The 20,954-nt window shown below is 47.5% G+C and overlaps 1 protein-coding gene across 1 annotated transcript in view; it reads left to right on the top strand.

Annotated features, from left to right (window-relative positions):
• Positions 1-18,728, top strand: part of LOC106593943 (xylosyltransferase 1) — a 51,815-nt gene extending 33,087 nt beyond the window's left edge. The window contains exons 5-12 of the mRNA XM_045715892.2: positions 1,439-1,519; positions 2,322-2,538; positions 2,654-2,830; positions 7,578-7,679; positions 9,098-9,261; positions 13,686-13,881; positions 16,149-16,482; positions 16,725-18,728. Of these exons, the coding sequence (XP_045571848.1) occupies positions 1,439-1,519; positions 2,322-2,538; positions 2,654-2,830; positions 7,578-7,679; positions 9,098-9,261; positions 13,686-13,881; positions 16,149-16,482; positions 16,725-17,047 (1,594 nt within the window). The 3' untranslated portion in view covers positions 17,048-18,728. The remainder of the gene's footprint in view (positions 1-1,438; positions 1,520-2,321; positions 2,539-2,653; positions 2,831-7,577; positions 7,680-9,097; positions 9,262-13,685; positions 13,882-16,148; positions 16,483-16,724) is intronic.
• The last annotated feature ends 2,226 nt before the right edge of the window (positions 18,729-20,954 follow it).

Below are 20,954 nucleotides of genomic sequence, written 5' to 3'. Positions count from 1 at the left end.
CAAAATGGGAGTGAACACATTGAAGCAGCATATTCAACTGGGATAACGTTGTAGGTTACACCGGTTAAGTATAAGAATATTTGCCAGGGGGCCTCGCGAGTGGCGCAGCGGTCTAAGGCACTTCTCGCGGTGCTTGAGGCGTCACTACAGACCCGGGTTTGATCCCAGGCTGTGTCACAGCCGGCATGTGACTGGGAGAACCATAAGACGGTGCACAATTGGCCCACCGTCATCTGGGTTAGGCGAGGGTTTGGCCGGCGGGGATTTCCTTGTCCTATCTCGCTGTAGTGACTCTTTGTGGTTGGCCGGGTGCCTGCAAGCTGACTTCAGTCACCAGCTGGACAGTGTTACCTCCTACACATTGGTGTGGCTGGCTTCTGGGTTAAGTGAGCAGTGTGTCAAGAAGTAGTGCGGCTTGGCAGGGTCATGTTTTGGAGGATGCGTGCCTTTCGACCTTCACCTCTCCCGAGTCTGTAGGGGAGTTGCAGTGATGAGACAAGACTGTAACTACCAATTGGGGAGAAAAATGAAATATTATTTGCCAGGGATTATTAATTCATAATAAGTCTGATTATTTTACATGGGCTGTGGGAAGCTAATCAACTTTCAAATCACTTCAACTTCAAGATTGCCGTCTTGGTTTAGATTGGCATTAAATAAACAGCCTATTTTGCATTAATAGCCAAATATAATCTCAGCGACTGTTCAAACAATAAACCAAACAACATTGTAGCCGCATTAGAATCCCCCCAAAATGCATTTTGTTTAGAAAGGATGACTAGCTGATTGACAACCTAAAAACAGCCCCTAAGCCATGTGCCTTTTCTTTGCGACCAAAACGTGATGTCGTTCTATTTTTAGCTGTTATGGGAGTGAATACATTGAAGCAGCGTATCAAACTGGAATAAGGTAGTAGGTTACACCGGTAAGTATAAGAATATTTGCCAGGACAAATTATTTCATTATAAATCTGATTATTTCACATGGGGAAGATGTGTGAAGCTAAAAGGTTAGCTTGCTTGCTGTTTTTAGCAAGCTAGCTAGCAAACTGCCAGCGGAGTTGCCTACAGCTAACTGGCAAATATGCGGTTGGTTTTCATGTAAATTAGTTAACAGTGGTGTTGTTGTTTTAAAATGTGATTCTTCTTTGCTTTTACCACAATGGGAAGACAACAACAAGTAAATCCCTGCTATCGCCCCCTTGTGTATGTTGCTATTCACGGGGTCTAGGAGCATAGACTGGCAAGGGAATCACATTACAAAAGGTGGACGTTGCTCAAATATTTGGACTCCAGCCAAGAGCATGGGCCTAGATAAACCCTTTCATACCTACAGTGCCTGGTTAGCGTCCAAGATTTTGATTTGGAATTTTGGCCTGTGTGTGCCCCCTCGTGTTGATTGGCTGTGTGACTGATTGACAGCTGTCTGCCCTCCTCAGGACCAATGAACAGCTGGTGGGCTTCCTGACAAAGTACCGGGACATGAACTTCATCAAATCCCACGGCAGAGACAACACACGGTGAGACACATGTTCATCTGCGTGTGTGTGTGTTCATCTGCATGTGTGTGTGTGTTCATCTGCATGTGTGTGTGTGTTCATCTGCATGTGTGTGTTCTTCTGCGTGTGTGTGTGTTCATCTGCATGTGTGTGTGTGTTCATCTGCGTGTGTGTGTGTTCATCTGCGTGTGTGTGTGTGTTCATCTGCGTGTGTGTGTGTGTTCTTCTGCGTGTGTGTGTGTGTTCATCTGCGTGTGTGTGTGTGTTCATCTGCATGTGTGTGTGTGTTCTTCTGCGTGTGTGTGTGTTCTTCTGCGTGTGTGTGTGTTCTTCTGCATGTGTGTGTGTGTTCATCTGCGTGTGTGTGTGTTCATCTGCGTGTGTGTGTGTGTTCTTCTGCGTGTGTGTGTGTGTTCTTCTGCGTGTGTGTGTGTGTTCTTCTGCGTGTGTGTGTGTGTTCTTCTGCGTGTGTGTGTGTTCTTCTGCATGTGTGTGTGTGTTCTTCTGCGTGTGTGTGTGTTCATCTGCGTGTGTGTGTGTTCTTCTGCGTGTGCGTGTGTGTTCTTCTGCGTGTGCGTGTGTGTTCTTCTGCGTGTGCGTGTGTGTTCTTCTGCGTGTGTGTGTGTGTTCTTCTGCGTGTGTGTGTGTTCATCTGCGTGTGTGTGTGTTCATCTGCGTGTGTGTGTGTGTTCTTCTGCGTGTGTGTGTGTGTTCTTCTGCGTGTGTGTGTGTTCTTCTGCATGTGTGTGTGTGTTCTTCTGCATGTGTGTGTGTGTTCTTCTGCGTGTGTGTGTGTTCATCTGCGTGTGTGTGTCCTTTCCAGGTTCATCCGTAAGCAGGGTCTGGACCGGCTCTTCTTCGAGTGTGACACACACATGTGGCGCCTAGGCGACCGCAAGATCCCAGAAGGCATTGCGGTGGACGGAGGTTCCGATTGGTTCCTTCTGAACCGCATGTTTGTGGATTACATCATCAACTCTGAAGATGAGCTGGTCGTCAGCATGAAGCGCTTCTACGCATACACACTGTTGCCTGCCGAGGTAACACACACACATGCACACACACACACTCACACACACACACTACGCAATCAGCACAAACTGCACACTACTGACTATCTAACATATTTCCCCCCCCCCCTCCCCCTCTCTCCAGTCGTTCTTCCACACAGTACTAGAGAACAGTGCTCACTGTGAGAGTATGGTGGACAACAACCTGCGTATCACCAACTGGAACAGGAAGCTGGGCTGTAAGTGTCAGTATAAACATATCGTAGACTGGTGTGGCTGCTCCCCCAACGACTTCAAACCTCCTGACCTGCCACGCTTTCAGGTGAGACACACATGCGTACAACACACACACACACACACACACACACACACACACACACACACACACACACACACACACACACACACACACAGGGCTGTAAGTCTCAGTACATCTTTCTGCCAAGGGTATGAACCAGACTAGCTTAGCTCTAGCTGGCTAACTTCTATGAACCAGACTAGCTTAGCTCTAGCTGGCTAACTTCTATGAGCCAGAATAGCTTAGCTCTAGCTGGCTAACTTCTATGAGCCAGAATAGCTTAGCTCTAGCTGGCTAACTTCTATGAACCAGACTAGCTTAGCTCTAGCTGGCTAACTTCTATGAGCCAGAATAGCTTAGCTCTAGCTGGCTAACTTCTATGAGCCAGAATAGCTTAGCTCTAGCTGGCTAACTTCTATGAACCAGAATAGCTCTAGCTGGCTAACTTCTATGAACCAGAATAGCTCTAGCTGGCTAACTTCTATGAACCAGAATAGCTCTAGCTGGCTAACTTCTATGAACCAGAATAGCTCTAGCTGGCTCACTTCTATGAACCAGAATAGCTTAGCTCTAGTTGGCTAATTTATATGAACCAGAATAGCTATGTGATAGTTGGCTATGTCTCACTGTGGCACAGCAAATGGACAAGAATAGCTTAACGTTCACAACTAAGTGCTCCTGTCTGTACTTATAGCCTGTGGTTACTTTATTCATCTAACAACTGTTCCAGGGCCAGTGGTGGTTGAGTTCCTGATGATATTGATGATGACTTGGCCAGAGGAAACTGATCCTAAATCAGCAGTTCTGGATCAGTGTGTGAGCGCTGGTTTCTGTAGTGCCTTGTAGCGTGTGATTGTGAGAGTTGTTATTATAATAATGTTGGGGTTGTTGGACTGTAGAGAGGTCTTATGTAGCCCTGACCGAAGGGAAGCACACACACAGTGGTTCTGAGGGTTTTCATTCGTCTTTAACCCTGAACCGCCCAGCTGAGTGCAGCTACGCCCCCACGCCAGACTGTGCCACAGGTTCACATAGATATATTCTCTCTCTCTCTCTCTCTCTCTCTCTCTCTCTCTCTCTCTCTCTCTCTCTCTCTCTCTCTCTCTCTCTCTCTCTCTCTCTCTCTCTCTCTCTCTCTCTCTCTCTCTCTCTCTCTCTCTCTCTCTCTCTCTCTCTCTCTCTCTCTCTCTCTCTCTCTCTCTCTCTCTCTCTCTCTCTCTCTCTCTCTCTCTCTCTCTCTCTCTCTCTCTCTCTCTCTCTCTCTCTCTCTCTCTCTCTCTCTCTCTCTCTCTCTCTCTCTCTCTCTCTCTCTCATGTCCCGCCTACAGTATGGGGTGATAAGCAGTAGTGTGGGCCAGTCAGCACCACAGTGATGTTCTATGTAACTAACATTTTGGTTTCAGTTGATGTGATGTATGGCCCTGGAATAGAACCCAGATTGTTCTGGAGCTAGTCAGTCCTCAAACGTGTATGTTTGTATAATAAACATTATGGAAAGAAGGTTTGTTGTGGTTCTTCCACCCACGTCCTCCACATCAGCTGTACAGTGAGTTATTAGTTAGATTCACAGTGCTGTACAGTGAGTTATTAGTTAGATTCACAGTGCTGTACAGTGAGTTATTAGTTAGATTCAACAGTGCTGTACAGTGAGTTATTAGTTAGATTCACAGTGCTAGCCAGGTTTAGGTAAACTGGTTTTTGGTAGTGGTTTATTTTTATTATAATTACATGTAGGCCATACTTGGCAGCTAAAAGCTTAAATCCATCCTGACTGAAGGAAGTATTGATGGAGGAAGCTCCCATCCTGACTGAAGGAAGTATTGATGGAGGAAGCTCCCATCCTGACTGAAGGAAGTATTGATGGAGGAAGCTCCCATCCTGACTGAAGGAAGTATTGATGGAGGAAGCTCCCATCCTGACTGAAGGAAGCATTGTGGGTAGCTGGTAGCCTAGCGGTTAAGATCATTGGGCCAGTAACCGCTGGTTCAAATTCTCGAGCCGACTAAGTGAACAATCTGTGGATGTGCCCTTGAGCAAGGCATTTAACCAGAATTGCTCCAGTAAGTCACTCTGGAGAAGAGTGTCTGCTAAATGAGTAAAGTGAAAAAATGAACGGTCTCAGAGGGAGCCGGTCAGTCAGTCGGAGAGACAGTCAGCTGTAGTAGTGGTAGTAGTGGTAGTAATGGTAGTAGTGGTAGTAGTAACAGTAACATTAGTAGTAACAGTAACATTAGTAGTAGTAGTGTCAGTAGTAGTAGTAGTAGTAGTACTAGTAATAGTAGTAGTAGTAGTAGTGTCAGTAGTGGTAGTAGTAGTAGTAGTAGTAGTGTCAGTAGTAGTAGTAGTAGTAGTACTAGTAATAGTAGTAGTAGTAGTAGTAGTAGTAACAGTAACATTAGAACTAGTAGTAGTCGTGTCAGTAGTAGTAGTAGTAGTAGTAGTAGTAGTAGTAGTAGTAGTAGTAGTAGTAGTACTGGTAGTAGTACTAGTAGTAACAGTAACATTAAAACTAGTAGTAGTAGTAGTGGTAGTAGTGTCAGTAGTAGTAGTAATAGTAGTACTAGTAACAGTAACATTAGAACTAGTAGTAGAAACAGTAGTAGTAGTACTAGTAACAGTAGTAATAGTAGTAACATTAGTAGTAGTAGTAGTAGTAGTAGTAGTAGTAGTAGTAGTAGTAACATTAGTAGTAGTAGTAGTAGTAACAGTAGTAATAGTAGTAACATTAGTAGTAGTAGTAGTAGTAGTAGTAGTAGTAACATTAGTAGTAGTAGTAGTAGTAGCAACAGTAACATTAGTAGTAGTAGTAGTAGTAGTAATAGTAGTAGTAGTAACAGTAGTAGTAGTAGTAGTAACATTAGTAGTAGTTGTTTTTATAGTATAGATGATCTAGTTGTTTATATGGTATAGATTTTATAGTTGGAAGTTTACATACTCTTAGGTCGGAGTCATTAAAACTTGGTTTTCAACCACTACACAAATTTCTTGTTAACAAATTATAGTTTTGGCAAGTCGGTTAGGACGTCTACTTTGTGCATGACAAGTAATTTTTCAAAAAATTGTTTACAGACAGATTATTTCACTTATAATTCACTGTATCACAATTCCAGTGGGTCAGAAGTTTACATACACTAAATTGACTGTGCCTTTAAACAGCTTGGAAAATTCCAAACAATGATGTCATGGCTTTAGAAGCTTCTGATAGGCTAATTGACATAATTTGAGTCAATTGGAGGTGTACCTGTGGATGTATTTCAAGGCCTACCTTCAAACTCGGTGCCTCTTTGCTTGACATCATGGGAAAATCAAAAGAAATCAGCCAAGATCTCAGAAAAAAAATTGTAGACCTCCACAAGTCTGGTTCTTCCTTGGGACCAATTTCCAAATGCCTGAAGGTACCACGTTCATCTGTACAAACAATGTTACGCAAGTATAAACACCATGGGACCACGCAGCCATCATACCGCTCAGGAAGGAGATGCGTTCTGTCTCCTAGAGATTAACGTACTTTGGTGCGAAAAGTGCAAATCAATCCCAGAACAACAGTAAACGACCTTGTTTAGATGCTGGAGGAAACAGGTACAAAGGTATATATAGCCACAGTAAAACGAGTCCTATATCGACATAACCTGAAAGGCCGCTCAGCAAGGAAGAAGCCACTGCTCCAAAACCGCCATAAAAAAGCCAGACTACGGTTTGCAACTGCACATGGGGACAAAGATCATACTTTTTGGAAAAATGTCCTCTGGTCTGATGAAACAAAAATAGAACTGATTGGCCATAATGACCATCATTATGTTTGGAGGAAAAAGGGAGAGGCTTGCAAGCCGAAGAATACCATCCCAACCGTGAAGCACGGGGGTGGCAGCATCATGTTGTGGGGGTGGTTTGCTGCAGGAGGGCCTGGTGCACTTCACAAAATAGATGGCATCATGAGGTAGGAAAATTATGTGGATATATTGAAGCAACATCTCAAGACATCAGTCAGGAAATTAAAGCTTGGTTGCAAATGAGTCTTCCAAATGGACAATGACCCCAAGCATACTTCCAAAGTTGTGGCAAAATGGCTTAAGTACAACAAAGTCAAGCTATTGGAGTGGCCATCACAAAGCCCTGACCTCAATCCTATAGAACATTTGTGGGCAGAACTGAAAAAGCGTGTGCGAGCAAGGAGACCTACAAACCTGACTCAGTTACACCAGCTCTGTCAGGAGGAATGGGCCAAAATTCACCCAACTTATTGTGGGAAGCTTGTAGAAGGCTACCCGAAACGTTTGACCCAAGTTAAACAATTTAAAGGCAATGCTACCAAATACTAATTGAGTGTATGTAAACTTCTGACCTACTGGGAATGTGATGAAAGAAATAAAAGCTGAAATAAATCATTCTCTCTACTATTATTCTGACATTTCACATTCTTAAAATAAAGTGTTGAACCTAACTGACCTAAAACAGGGAATTTTTACTAGGATTGAATGTTAGGAATTGTGAAAACTGAGTTTAAATGTATTTGGCTACGGTGTACGTAAACTTCTGACTTCAACTGTATGCATGTATGGCAGATACGCCCTAGTCATGACATTGTGACATCATCAACCCGTGACCATCTGTACCCTCCACATCAGACAGTACCACATACACATAGATAAACATATACTCACTTCCTCCTCCATCCTCTCTCCCCGTTCACTCTACCATCCCTCTGCCCCTCTTTCCCCTTCTATCTCTTTCGTTCTCGCTCTCTCCCTCTCTTTCCCTCCTTCCCCCACAGCAAACGTCCAGGCCTACGTTTTTCGCCCGTAAATTTGAGGCTAGCGTGAACCAGGAGATTGTTACACAGCTGGACAGCTTCCTGTTTGGCCCTTATCCACAGGTGGGTGGAACACATAGAGTACACACACACACACACACACACAACGTACACACAAACACAAGATACACACACACACAACGTACACACACACAGCGTACACAACATACACACAGAGTACACAAACACAACATACACACACACACACACACACACACACACACACACACACACACACACACACACACACACACACACACACACACACACACACACACACACACACACACACACACACACACACACACACACACACACACACACACACACACAGTGTACACACACACACACACACACACACACACACACACACACACACACACAGAGTACAGACACACTGATTCCTCTCCTCCAGGAGTCCCCAGGGTTCTACTATAACACTACTCCTCCAGGAGACCCCAGGGTTCTACTATAACACTACTCCTCCAGGAGACCCCAGGGTTCTACTATAACACTGCTTCCTCTCCTCCAGGAGACCCCAGGGTTCCACTATAACACTGCTCCTCCAGGAGACCCCAGGGTTCTACTATAACACTGATTCCTCTCCTCCAGGAGACCCCAGGGTTCTACTATAACACTGCTCCTCCAGGAGTCCCCAGGGTTCTACTATAACACTACTCCTCCAGGAGACCCCAGGGTTCTACTATAACACTGCTCCTCCAGGAGACCCCAGGGTTCTACTATAACACTGATTCCTCTCCTCCAGGAGACCCCAGGGCTCTACTATAACACTGCTCCTCCAGGAGTCCCCAGGGTTCTACTATAACACTGCTCCTCCAGGAGACCCCAGGGTTCCACTATAACACTGCTCTTCCAGGAGACCCCAGGGTTCTACTATAACACTGATTCCTCTCCTCCAGGAGACCCCAGGGCTCTACTATAACACTGCTCCTCCAGGAGTCCCCAGGGTTCTACTATAACACTGCTCCTCCAGGAGACCCCAGGGTTCTACTATAACACTGCTCTTCCAGGAGACCCCAGGGTTCTACTATAACACTGCTCTTCCAGGAGTCCCCAGGGTTCTACTACAACACTACTCCTCCAGGAGACCCCAGGGTTCTACTATAACACTGCTCCTCCAGGAGTCCCCAGGGTTCTACTATAACACTGCTCCTCCAGGAGACCCCAGGGTTCTACTATAACACTGCTCTTCCAGGAGACCCCAGGGTTCTACTATAACACTGCTCTTCCAGGAGTCCCCAGGGTTCTACTACAACACTACTCCTCCAGGAGACCCCAGGGTTCTACTATAACACTGCTCCTCCAGGAGACCCCAGGGTTCTACTATAACACTGCTCCTCCAGGAGACCCCAGGGTTCTACTATAACACTGCTCCTCCAGGAGACCCCAGGGTTCTACTATAACACTGCTCCTCCAGGAGACCCCAGGGTTCTACTATAACACTGATTCCTCTCCTCCAGGAGACCCCTGGGCTCCAGTCGTACTGGGAGAATGTGTACGATGAGACGGACAGCGTAGCCAGCCTATCAGACAGCCAGCTCACTCACTACCACGCCTTCACACGCATGGGCCTATCACGGGCCGCCACGTCACTGCAGGGCCACCCTGACAACAACAGCTGCAGGTCAGTCCGGAAGGTGTGGATGTGTGTGTGTGTACGTCATGTGTGTGAATAACTGAATTCCAAACCAACCCCCAACACCCCCAACAAGACCTGCAAATGGCTGTCTAGCAATGATCAACAACAATTTGACAGCTTAAAGAATTTAAAAAATGATAATGTGCAAATATTGTATAATCCAGGTGTGTAAAGACTTACCCAGAAACACTCACAGCTCTAAACGCTTCAACAAACTATATGGAGTGTGAATACTTATGTAAATGAGATATCCATTTCATATTCAATACATTTGCTAACATTTCTAAAAACATGTTTTCACTTTGTCATTATTGGATATTTAATACATTTTGAATTCAGGTTTATTCCAAAATGTGGAATAAGTCAAAAGGTATGAATACTTTTTGAAGGCTCTGTATCTATCAAAATCCTCTCAGATCTCCACATGCACCTAAACCAGTGTTTCTTAACCCTGGTCGTGCATGGGGACTCAAAATCAAATCAAATGTATTTATATAGCCCTTCTTACATCAGCTGATATCTCAAAGTGCTGTACAGAAACCTAGCCTAAAACCCCAAACAGCAAGCAATGCAGGTGTAGAAGCACGGTGGCTAGGAAAAACTCCCTAGAAAGGCCAAAACCTAGGAAGAAACCTAGAGAGGAACCAGGCTATGAGGGGTGGCCAGTCCTCTTCTGGCTGTGCCGGGTGGAGATTATAACAGCACATGGCCTAGATGTTCAAATGTTCATAAGTGACCAGCATGGTCAAATAATAATAATAGTAATCATAATAATAATAATCATAGTAGTTGTCGAGGGTGCACATTGTAGTTTTTGCCATAGAACTAGACACCTTATTCCACTAATCAACACATCAGACATCAAACCTTTGATTAGCAGAATCAGGGGGCAAAAACTAAAATGTGCACCCTTTTAGGTTCCCATGCAGGACCGGGATGAAGAAATACTGGTGTAGGGGCTAGGGGTTGATTCTGGACAGGGCCTAGGGTGTAGGGACTAGGGGTTGATTCTGGACAGGGCCTAGCGTTTAGGGGCTAGGGGTTGATTCTGGACAGCGCCTAGGGTTTAGGGACTAGGAGTTGATTCTGGACAGGGCCTAGGGTTTAGGGACTAGGAGTTGATTCTGGACAGGACCTAGCGTTTAGGGGCTAGGGGTTGATTCTGGACAGGGCCTAGGGTTTAGGGACTAGGAGTTGATTCTGGACAGGGCCTAGGGTTTAGGGACTAGGAGTTGATTCTGGACAGGACCTAGCGTTTAGGGGCTAGGGGTTGATTCTGGACAGGGCCTAGGGTTTAGGGACTAGGAGTTGATTCTGGACAGGGCCTAAGGTGTAGGGACTAGGGGTTGATTCTGGACAGGGCCTAGGGTGTAGGGACTAGGGGTTGATTCTGGACAGGGCCTAGGGTTTAGGGACTAGGGGTTGATTCTGGACAGGGCCTAGGGGCTAGGGGTTGATTCTGGACAGGGCCTAGGGTGTAGGGACTAGGAGTTGATTCTGGACAGGGCCTAGGGTTTAGGGACTAGGGGTTGATTCTGGACAGGGCCTAGGGGCTAGGGGTTGATTCTGGACAGGGCCTAGGGTGTAGGGACTAGGGGTTGATTCTGGACAGGGCCTAGGGTTTAGGGACTAGGGGTTGATTCTGGACAGGGCCTAGGGGCTAGGGGTTGATTCTGGACAGGGCCTAGGGTGTAGGGACTAGGAGTTGATTCTGGACAGGGCCTAGGGTTTAGTGGCTAGGGGTTGATTCTGGACAGGGCCTAGGGGCTAGGGGTTGATTCTGGACAGGGCCTAGGGTGTAGGGACTAGGAGTTGATTCTGGACAGGGCCTAGGGTGTAGGGACTAGGAGTTGATTCTGAACAGGGCCTAGGGTTTAGTGGCTAGGGGTTGATTCTGGACAGAGCCTAGGGTTTAGGGGCTGATTCTGGACAGGGCCTAGGGTTTAGGGGCTAGGGGTTGATTCTGGACAGAGCCTAGGGTTTAGGGGCTAGGGGTTGATTCTGGACAGGGCCTAGGGGCTAGGGGTTGATTCTGGACAGGGCCTAGGGTGTAGGGACTAGGAGTTGATTCTGGACAGGGCCTAGGGTGTAGGGACTAGGAGTTGATTCTGAACAGGGCCTAGGGTTTAGTGGCTAGGGGTTGATTCTGGACAGAGCCTAGGGTTTAGGGGCTAGGGGTTGATTCTGGACAGGGCCTAGGGTTTAGGGGCTAGGGGTTGATTCTGGACAGAGCCTAGGGTTTAGGGGCTAGGGGAGTGGTTCACAAGCTGTTGGGCGTGCCCGAGGGGTCGGCAGAGTTAAACAAACTAAAACCTGCCACTCTCATAAAGGGCAGAATCTTCTGACCACAGAGGTTAAAATAGCCACTTGTTTCTCCATCATCAACATGTTTTTATGTGTGGTGTTTGACAACCTCTGCTAGCTCTGCTCTGACACTTCAGTCTTCCAGCTACTCAGAGGAAACCAGATATCACCATTACCAGGCTACAAGCTAGGTTTTATCTAGTAGAGGAGACCAGATCTCATCATTACCAGGCTAGGAGCTAGGTTTTATCTAGCAGAGGAGACCAGATCTCCTCATTACCAGGCTAGGAGCTAGGTTTTATCTAGTAGAGGAGACCAGATCTCCTCATTACCAGGCTAGGAGCTAGGTTTTATCTAGCAGAGGAGACCAGATCTCATCATTACCAGGCTAGGAGCTAGGTTTTATCTAGCAGAGGAGACCAGATCTCCTCATTACCAGGCTAGGAGCTAGGTTTTATCTAGCAGAGGAGACCAGATCTCCTCATTACCAGGCTAGGAGCTAGGTTTTATCTAGCAGAGGAGACCAGATCTCCTCATTACCAGGCTAGGAGCTAGGTTTTATCTAGCAGAGGAGACCAGATCTCATCATTACCAGGCTAGGAGCTAGGTTTTATCTAGTAGAGGAAACCAGATATCACCATTACCAGGCTAGGAGCTAGGTTTTATCTAGTAGAGGAGACCAGATCTCATCATTACCAGGCTAGGAGCTAGGTTTTATCTAGTAGAGGAGACCAGATCTCCTCATTACCAGGCTAGGAGCTAGGTTTTATCTAGTAGAGGAGACCAGATCTCCTCATTACCAGGCTAGGAGCTAGGTTTTATCTAGCAGAGGAGACCAGATCTCCTCATTACCAGGCTAGGAGCTAGGTTTTATCTAGTAGAGGAGACCAGATCTCCTCATTACCAGGCTAGGAGCTAGGTTTTATCTAGTAGAGGAGACCAGATCTCCTCATTACCAGGCTAGGAGCTAGGTTTTATCTAGCAGAGGAGACCAGATCTCCTCATTACCAGGCTAGGAGCTAGGTTTTATCTAGTAGAGGAGACCAGATCTCCTCATTACCAGGCTAGGAGCTAGGTTTTATCTAGTAGAGGAGACCAGATCTCCTCATTACCAGGCTAGTTATAACACCTAGCAGAGTCTGTCTGTCTGTCTGTCTGTCTGTCTGTCTGTCTGTCTGTCTGTCTGTCTGTCTGTCTGTCTGTCTGTCTGTCTGTCTGTCTGTCTGTCTGTCTGTCTGTCTGTCTGTCTGTCTGCCTGCCTGCCTGCCTGCATAGGTGCGTGTGTTTGTATGTTGCAAGAGGTCCAAATCAAATATGGAGAATAACTTGTTACATTTAGACAAACAGGCCTCAGTCTCTCAGACTGGCTTTTTCCAGCCATGTAAGTCGGGGGGAGAGGACGGTGTGTGTGTGTGTGTGTGTGTGTGTGTGTGTGTGTGTGTGTGTGTGTGTGTGTGTGTGTGTGTGTGTGTGTGTGTGTGTGTAGGTTATGGGTGGAGTGTGTGTGTGTGTGTGTGTGTGTGTAGGTTATGGGTGGAGTGTGTACACAGGCACAAGGAGACACTTGTTGCTGGTTGGGTGTGTATCAGAAGTGGGGGGACAAGAGGGGGGGGGGGGGGGTGAGAGTAGAGTGATCTCTCTGTTCCTCACCAGCTCCTGTGACTTAAGCCCAGTTTGTTCTGACGTGGGTTTGACTGTGTCTGTGGACATTTCAAATCAAATCAAACTTTATTTGTCACATGCGCCGAATACAACAAGTATAGACTTTACCGTGAAATGCTTTACTTACAAGCCCTTAACCAATAGTGCACTTCAAGAGGAGTTAAGAAAATATTTACCAAATAAACTAAAATAAAAAGTAATAATAAAAAGTAACACAATAAGAATAATGAGGTTATATACAGGGGGTACCGGTACCGAGTCAGTGTGCAGGGTACAGGTTAGTTGAGGTCATTTGTACATGCAGGTGGGAGTGAAGTGACATTTGGGTGGATGGCTGTACATTTGGGTGGATGTCTGTGGATATTTGGGTGGATGTCTGCGGATATTTGGGTGTGTATTTGTGTGTAATTGTACTGTGTATGTGTATATTTGGGGTTTCCCAGGTATATCTCCAGGGGCCACCCGGTGTCTGTCCATTTGTACTTCCTGTCAGACGTGTTTCAAGGCTACCTGGTTCGTCAACATGCTAGTAACCTAGCAACCAGCCAGCTAGAGACCCTAGAGACTTGGGTCTCCCATAGCAACCACTTCACCCTGGCCCCGACAACCAACACACTCAACAGACTACAGTTCGCAGAGGTGAGACACACACACGCCCGAACGCACACACATACACACACATTTTAAATGTAACCTTCTGCAAACACCTGCAGCCTCTAGTATCCCTGATCCCTGGTACCTGGGAGAGAGAGATGGGGGTTCTGTCCCTGCTGAAACAGGCTTTGGTACCTGGGAGGGAGAGATGGGGGTTCTGTCCCTACTGAAACAGGCTCTGGTACCTGGGAGAGAGAGATGGGGGTTCTGTCCCTGCTGAAACAGGCTCTGGTACCTGGGAGAGAGAGATTGGGGTTCTGTCCCTGCTGAAACAGGCTCTGGTACCTGGGAGGGAGAGATGGGGGTTCTGTCCCTGCTGAAACAGGCTCTGGTACCTGGGAGAGAGAGATTGGGGTTCTGTCCCTGCTGAAACAGGCTCTGGTACCTGGGAGAGAGAGATGGGGGTTCTGTCCCTGCTGAAACAGGCTTTGGTACCTGGGAGGGAGAGATGGGGGTTCTGTCCCTAATGAAACAGGCTCTGGTACCTGGGAGAGAGAGATGGGGGTTCTGTCCCTGCTGAAACAGGCTCTGGTACCTGGGAGAGAGAGAGATGGGGGTTCTGTCCCTGCTGAAACAGGCTCTGGTACCTGGGAGAGAGAGATGGGGGTTCTGTCCCTAATGAAACAGGCTCTGGTACCTGGGAGAGAGAGAGATGGGGGTTCTGTCCCTACTGAAACAGGCTTTGGTACCTGGGAGAGAGAGATGGGGGTTCTGTCCCTGCTGAAACAGGCTCTGGTACCTGGGAGAGAGAGAGATGGGGGTTCTGTCCCTGCTGAAACAGGCTCTGGTACCTGGGAGAGAGAGAGATGGGGGTTCTGTCCCTGCTGAAACAGGCTCTGGTACCTGGGAGGGAGAGATGGGGGTTCTGTCCCTACTGAAACAGGCTCTGGTACCTGGGAGAGAGAGATGGGGGTTCTGTCCCTGCTGAAACAGGCTCTGGTACCTGGGAGGGAGAGATGGGGGTTCTGTCCCTGCTGAAACAGGCTTTGGTACCTGGGAGGGAGAGATGGGGGTTCTGTCCCTGCTGAAACAGGCTCTGGTACCTGGGAGAGAGAGATGGGGGTTCTGTCCCTGCTGAAACAGGCTCTGAGTCACTATTTGTTAAGTGTCTTTATTGTCAGGTTGCTGCTGGTTTCTGCAGGTTGTTGCAGGTTGCTGCAGGTTGCTGCTGGTTTCTGCAGGTTGTTGCAGGTTGCTGCAGGTTGTTGCAGGTTGTTGCAGGTTGCTGCAGGTTGCTGCAGGTTGTTGCTGGTTGTTGCAGGTTGGTGCAGGTTGCTGCAGGTTGTTGCAGGTTGCTGCAGGTTGTTGCTGGTTGCTGCAGGTTGCTGCAGGTTGCTGCAGGTTGTTGCTGGTTGCTGCAGGTTGCTGCTGGTTGTTGCAGGATGCTGCAGGTTGTTGCAGGTTGTTGCAGGTTGCTGCAGGTTGTTGCAGGTTGTTGCTGGTTGCTGCAGGTTGCTGCAGGTTGCTGCAGGTTGTTGCAGGTTGTTGCAGGTTGCTGCAGGTTGTTGCAGGTTGTTGCAGGTTGTTGCTGGTTGCTGCAGGTTGTTGCTGGTTGTTGCAGGTTGCTGCAGGTTGCTGCAGGTTGCTGCAGGTTGTTGCAGGTTGTTGCAGGTTGCTGCAGGTTGTTGCTGGTTGCTGCAGGTTGCTGCAGGTTGCTGCAGGTTGTTGCTGGTTGCTGCAGGTTGCTGCTGGTTGTTGCAGGTTGTTGCAGGTTGCTGCAGGTTGTTGCAGGTTGTTGCAGGTTGCTGCAGGTTGCTGCAGGTTGCTGCAGGTTGTTGCAGGTTGTTGCAGGTTGTTGCAGGTTGTTGCTGGTTGTTGCTGGTTGCTGCAGGTTGTTGCAGGTTGTTGCAGGTTGTTGCAGGTTGCTGCAGGTTGTTGCAGGTTGCTGCAGGTTGTTGCAGGTTGCTGCAGGTTGTTGCAGGTTGTTGCAGGTTGTTGCTGGTTGTTGCAGGTTGTTGCAGGTTGTTGCTGCCCCCTGGGGATGACATGTGGTACTGGATGTGTCCTGTCAAGCTGTAGCTGGAACACTAATTTAATTACCATTTGTTAATTAACAGGGAAGTCGTTAAAACAATCAAGTAGTGCACAGGCTGCCTTTCAGGGGAGTTAGTTTCCACCTGGTTAGCCTGCTGGAAATCCTTCACACGTTTCTCTCTATCTACAGTATCTCTGTTTTCATTCAAATCAATCCTCTGTTTCTTGATCTCTCTCAATATCTCTCTCTTTCTCTGTCCTCCCCCTCCTCCCCTCAGGTGGGTACAGACTGGGACGCCAAAGAGAGAGTCTTCAGGAACTTCGGAAGCCTCCTGGGCCCCACGGAGGAGCCGGTTGCCATGCAACGCTGGGGCCGGGGACAGAACGTCACGGTAACCGTCGTCTGGGTGGACCCCACCAACGTCATCGCCGCCACGTACGACATCCTGGTGGACGGCGGGACAGAGTACACACACTACCGGCCCCCGTTATCCGTGCCGTTACGACCCGGCGTGTGGACGCTGCGTGTGTTGCATCACTGGAACCTGCTGGCCTCCACCAGCTTTGTGGTTTCACCTCTGGAGTACCACGACCAGCAGCCTATACGCCAGGGTAAACACACACACACACACACACACACACACTGGACTGATCACTAGAACCTGGACACCTCTATATACATCACCTGGAACACACTAACACACACCAAACCACACACACACATTCACAGCCTATCCTGTAACTCCTACATGGAATTTTAATAATGATCTCCCTTTCGCCCCTCCCTCTCCTCCTCCTCCCCTCTCTCTCTCCCTTCCTTCCTCCCCCCCCCCCCCTTCTCCGTCTTTCTCTAGAAGACACAGTGAAGCTCCACAGCGGCCCGGTCCGTAACTCCTACATGGAGCAGAGTTTCCACGGCCTCAACCCCATCCTCAACCTCCCTGTGCACCTGGGACAGGTGGAGGAGGCGGAGTTTAAAGCATCACTGACAGGGGCGGAGCTCCAGAGCTGGGTGGACCATCTCCTGTCAGGGGTGTGGTCTGCAGCGGACGTGTGTTCTCAGGGTCCTAGCTCCTGTCCCGTTATGCAGCGGTGTCGGGAGACGGGATGGAGCGCGCTCAGTCCCGACCCAAAGTCTGATCTGGGCCCCCCCAGAGGGAGCGGACGGATTAGGTAGCACCGTCGCCACGGCTACTGCTACAGCCAACCAATGGCTTGGAGGATGAACTGACGGGAAAGGTTTTTGTGTGTTGTGCACCACGGCTATCGTGAGATGGTCTGCTGCGTCCTAAATTGCTCCTCCATTTCCTATATCCTGAGTGGACAAAACATTAAGAATACCTGTTGTATCCATGACTGACCAGGTGAATCCAGGTGAAAGATATAATCCCTTATTGATGTCACCTGTTAAATCCACTTCAGTCAGTGCAGATGAAGGGGAGGAGACGGGTTAAAGAAGGATTTTGAAGCCTTGAGACAATTGAGACATGGATAGTGTGTGTGTGCTATTCAGAGGGTGAATGGGCAAGACAACAGATTTAAGTGACTTTGAACAGGGTAGAGTAGTAGGTGTCAGGCGCACCAGTTTGTGTCAAGAACTGCAACGCTGCTGGGTTTTCACGCTCAACAGTTTCTGTGTGTATCAAGAACAGTCCACCACCCAAAGGACATCCAGCCAACTTGACACAACTGTGGGAAGCATTGGAGTCAACATGGGCCAGCATCCCTGTGGAATGCTTTCAACACCTTGTAGAGTCCATGTCCTGATGAATTGAGGTGTTCTGAGGGTAAAAGGTGGTGCAACTGAATATTAGGAAGGTGTTCTTAATGGTTTTGTACGCTCAGTGTATAGTGCACTTCCATAGGGCTCTGATCAGAAGTAGTGCACTATATAGGGAACAGGGTGCCATTTGGGACGCAGGCGTGGGAGAAGATTGAATGCATTGGATTACTGTACGAACGGCGCCAACACCAAACATGGCGTAACTCAGGAGCCAGGTAGTAAAGAAGATTAGAAGAAAAGCTGTAGACTGAAACCAAGAAGAAATGAGATAAGGAGCAGAGTCATCCTCTTCAGCATCAGGTGGCGCCACCTGCTGTCTGGGAGGCTAAAATGACTCTAGGATTAGTTGGATTTTATTTATTTATTGATTGGTGTGTGTCCCAAAATGGCACCCTTTTCCCTATGTAGTGCACTACTTTAGACCAGAGCCCTAAGGGGAGTAGGGTGCCATTTGGGACAAATACTCATGCCTGGAGAAGAGGATGGAGGAACACGACACCGTCCTCTGAAAGGAGATGGAGGAACACGGCACCGTCCTCTGAAAGGAGATGGAGGAACACGACACCGTCCTCTGAAAGGAGATGGAGGAACACGACACCGTCCTCTGAAAGGAGATGGAGGAACACGACACCGTCCTCTGAAAGGAGATGGAGGAACACGACACCGTCCTCTGAAAGGAGATGGAGGAACACGACACCGTCCTCTGAAAGGAGATGGAGGAACACGACACCGTCCTCTGAAAGGAGATGGAGGAACACGACACCGTCCTCTGAAAGGAGATGGAGGAACACGACACCGTCCTCTGAAAGGAGATGGAGGAACACGACACCGTCCTCTGAAAGGAGATGGAGGAACACGACACCGTCCTCTGAAAGGAGATGGAGGAACACGACACCGTCCTCTGAAAGGAAGGAGAGGAACACGACACCGTCCTCTGAAAGGAAGGAGAGGACTAAAAGGAGAGGAAGACCAGGAGAGAGGAGTGAAAATACCTCCATATTCTCATTTATTCTCCTCTGAGCCCCTACTGAACTCATTTGGACTAAGTGTGTGTGTGCGTGTGTGGGGGGGGGGGGGGGGGGGGGGGTTCTTCTGTACCATGTCTGGATCTCTGCAGGTTATCGTGTGTGGGTTTTGTTCTGTACCATGTCTGGATCTCTGCAGGTTAACGTGTGAGAGAGACCAGACCTCAGCTATGCTGGATCCCAAAGGGGGTGCGTCACAATAATATCTCCTTTCTCCTGAAGTGTACACTCGTTCACTACTTCCCACCAATCTAAAAGCATTGGATTAGTAGAGCCGTAGTGGGAGTTTCCACCATGTTTCTGATACCAGTCATTTCCTTTTCAACCAGTGACAGGAAGTGAAGACACTGGGAGGAAGGAGAGATAATTGGCATCTACAGTAGCCAGGGATTGTATTCATCTCTCTGTCTATCCTGTAGAACTTTCTACTCTTCATGTGCTTTACATGTGAGAGAGTACAATTCTAAGTTACCTATTTATTCAAGTTTATATTCATGAAATAGTTTTATTTTTGTCAATGACTGATGTTTACATTCAGCATCCTATTCCCTACATACTGCCTATGGGCGCTGGTCAAATGTAGTGCACTATGTAGGGAATATGGTGCTGTTTTGGAGGCAATCATGCTGTGGTTTTTTGCACACGACAGAGAACCTGCTGTCTTGATTTCCAAAGGCCCTCAATCCCCTGTTGTCATGACATCAGACATGTTGTTCTGTTCAGGGCTACATCTCAATACTCTAAAGATGCTTCTCTTCCCCTCTCTTCTTGCTTCTCCAGGAAAGGAGCTTAAAGGGATACGTTGGCAATGAGACCTGCTAGCATGCTAGCAGATAGCGCAATGGCTGGAAGTCTATGGGTAACGCTAGTTAGCATTGGCTCACAAAACTACCTCCAACTTCCCTCATACTGGACACAGAGACATAAAAATACTATCCACGAGTTCATCTGACTCTGGGGAAGTAGATAAAGGGCCTCATTGCCAAAATCCCAAAGTATCCCTTTAAGGAAAAGAAGTGAGGAGAGGAGCTTGAGGAGAGGAGGTGAGGAAGCCTTAGTAGACTATTGAGATGCAGCCCTGTGACTATGGTCTACTGCCGCCCACAGGTTACATCCCAAATTGCATCCTATTCTATATATAGTGCACTACTGTTGACCTGGAAACGATGGGCCCTTTTCCCTATATTGTACACTACTTGACCAGAGTCCTATGGGTACCTTGTACAGCCAGTAGCCGGTTAGACAGTCAGTAACATTATAGACAGGATCACTGGGTCTGTATGTAACATTATAGACAGGATCACTGGGTCTGTATGTAACAGACAGGATCACTGGGTCTGGATGTAACATTATAGACAGGATCACTGGATCTGTATGTAACATAGACAGGATCACTGGGTCTGGATGTAACATTATAGACAGGATCACTGGGTCTGTATGTAACATTATAGACAGGATCACTGGGTCTGTATGTAACATTATAGACAGGATCACTGGGTCTGTATGTAACATTATAGACAGGATCACTGGGTCTGTATGTAACATTATAAACAGGATCACTGGGTCTGGATGTAACATTATAGACAGGATCACTGGGTCTGGATGTAACATTATAGACAGGATCACTGGGTCTGGATGTAACATTATAGACAGGATCACTGGGTCTGTATGTAACATTATAGACAGGATCACTGGGTCTGTATGTAACATAGACAGGATCACTGGGTCTGTTTGTAACATAGACAGGATCACTGGGTCTGGATGTAACATTATAGACAGGATCACTGGGTCTGGATGTAACATTATAGACAGGATCACTGGGTCCGTATGTAACATTATAGACAGGATCACTGGGTCTGGATGTAACATTATAGACAGGATCACTGGGTCTGGATGTAACATTATAGACAGGATCACTGGGTCTTGATGTAACATTATAGACAGGATCACTGGGTCTGGATGTAACATTATATACAGGATCACTGGGTCTGGATGTAACATTATAGACAGGATCACTGGGTCTGTTTGTAACAGACAGGATCACTGGGTCTGGATGTAACATTATATACAGGATCACTGGGTCTGGATGTAACATTATAGACAGGATCACTGGGTCTGGATGTAACATTATAGACAGGGTCACTGGGTCTGGATGTAACATAGACAGGATCACTGGATCTGTATGTAACATTATATACAGGATCACTGGGTCTGGATGTAACATTATAGACAGGATCACTGGGTCTGGATGTAACATTATAGACAGGATCACTGGG

The sequence above is a fragment of the Salmo salar genome, chromosome 03 (genome assembly GCF_965601325.2).
Source record: "Salmo salar chromosome 03, fSalSal1, whole genome shotgun sequence".
Taxonomy (NCBI): Eukaryota; Metazoa; Chordata; class Actinopteri; order Salmoniformes; family Salmonidae; genus Salmo; species Salmo salar.
Note: the sequence above shows the minus strand (reverse complement) of the source record. Positions and strands in the feature narration are given on the sequence as shown.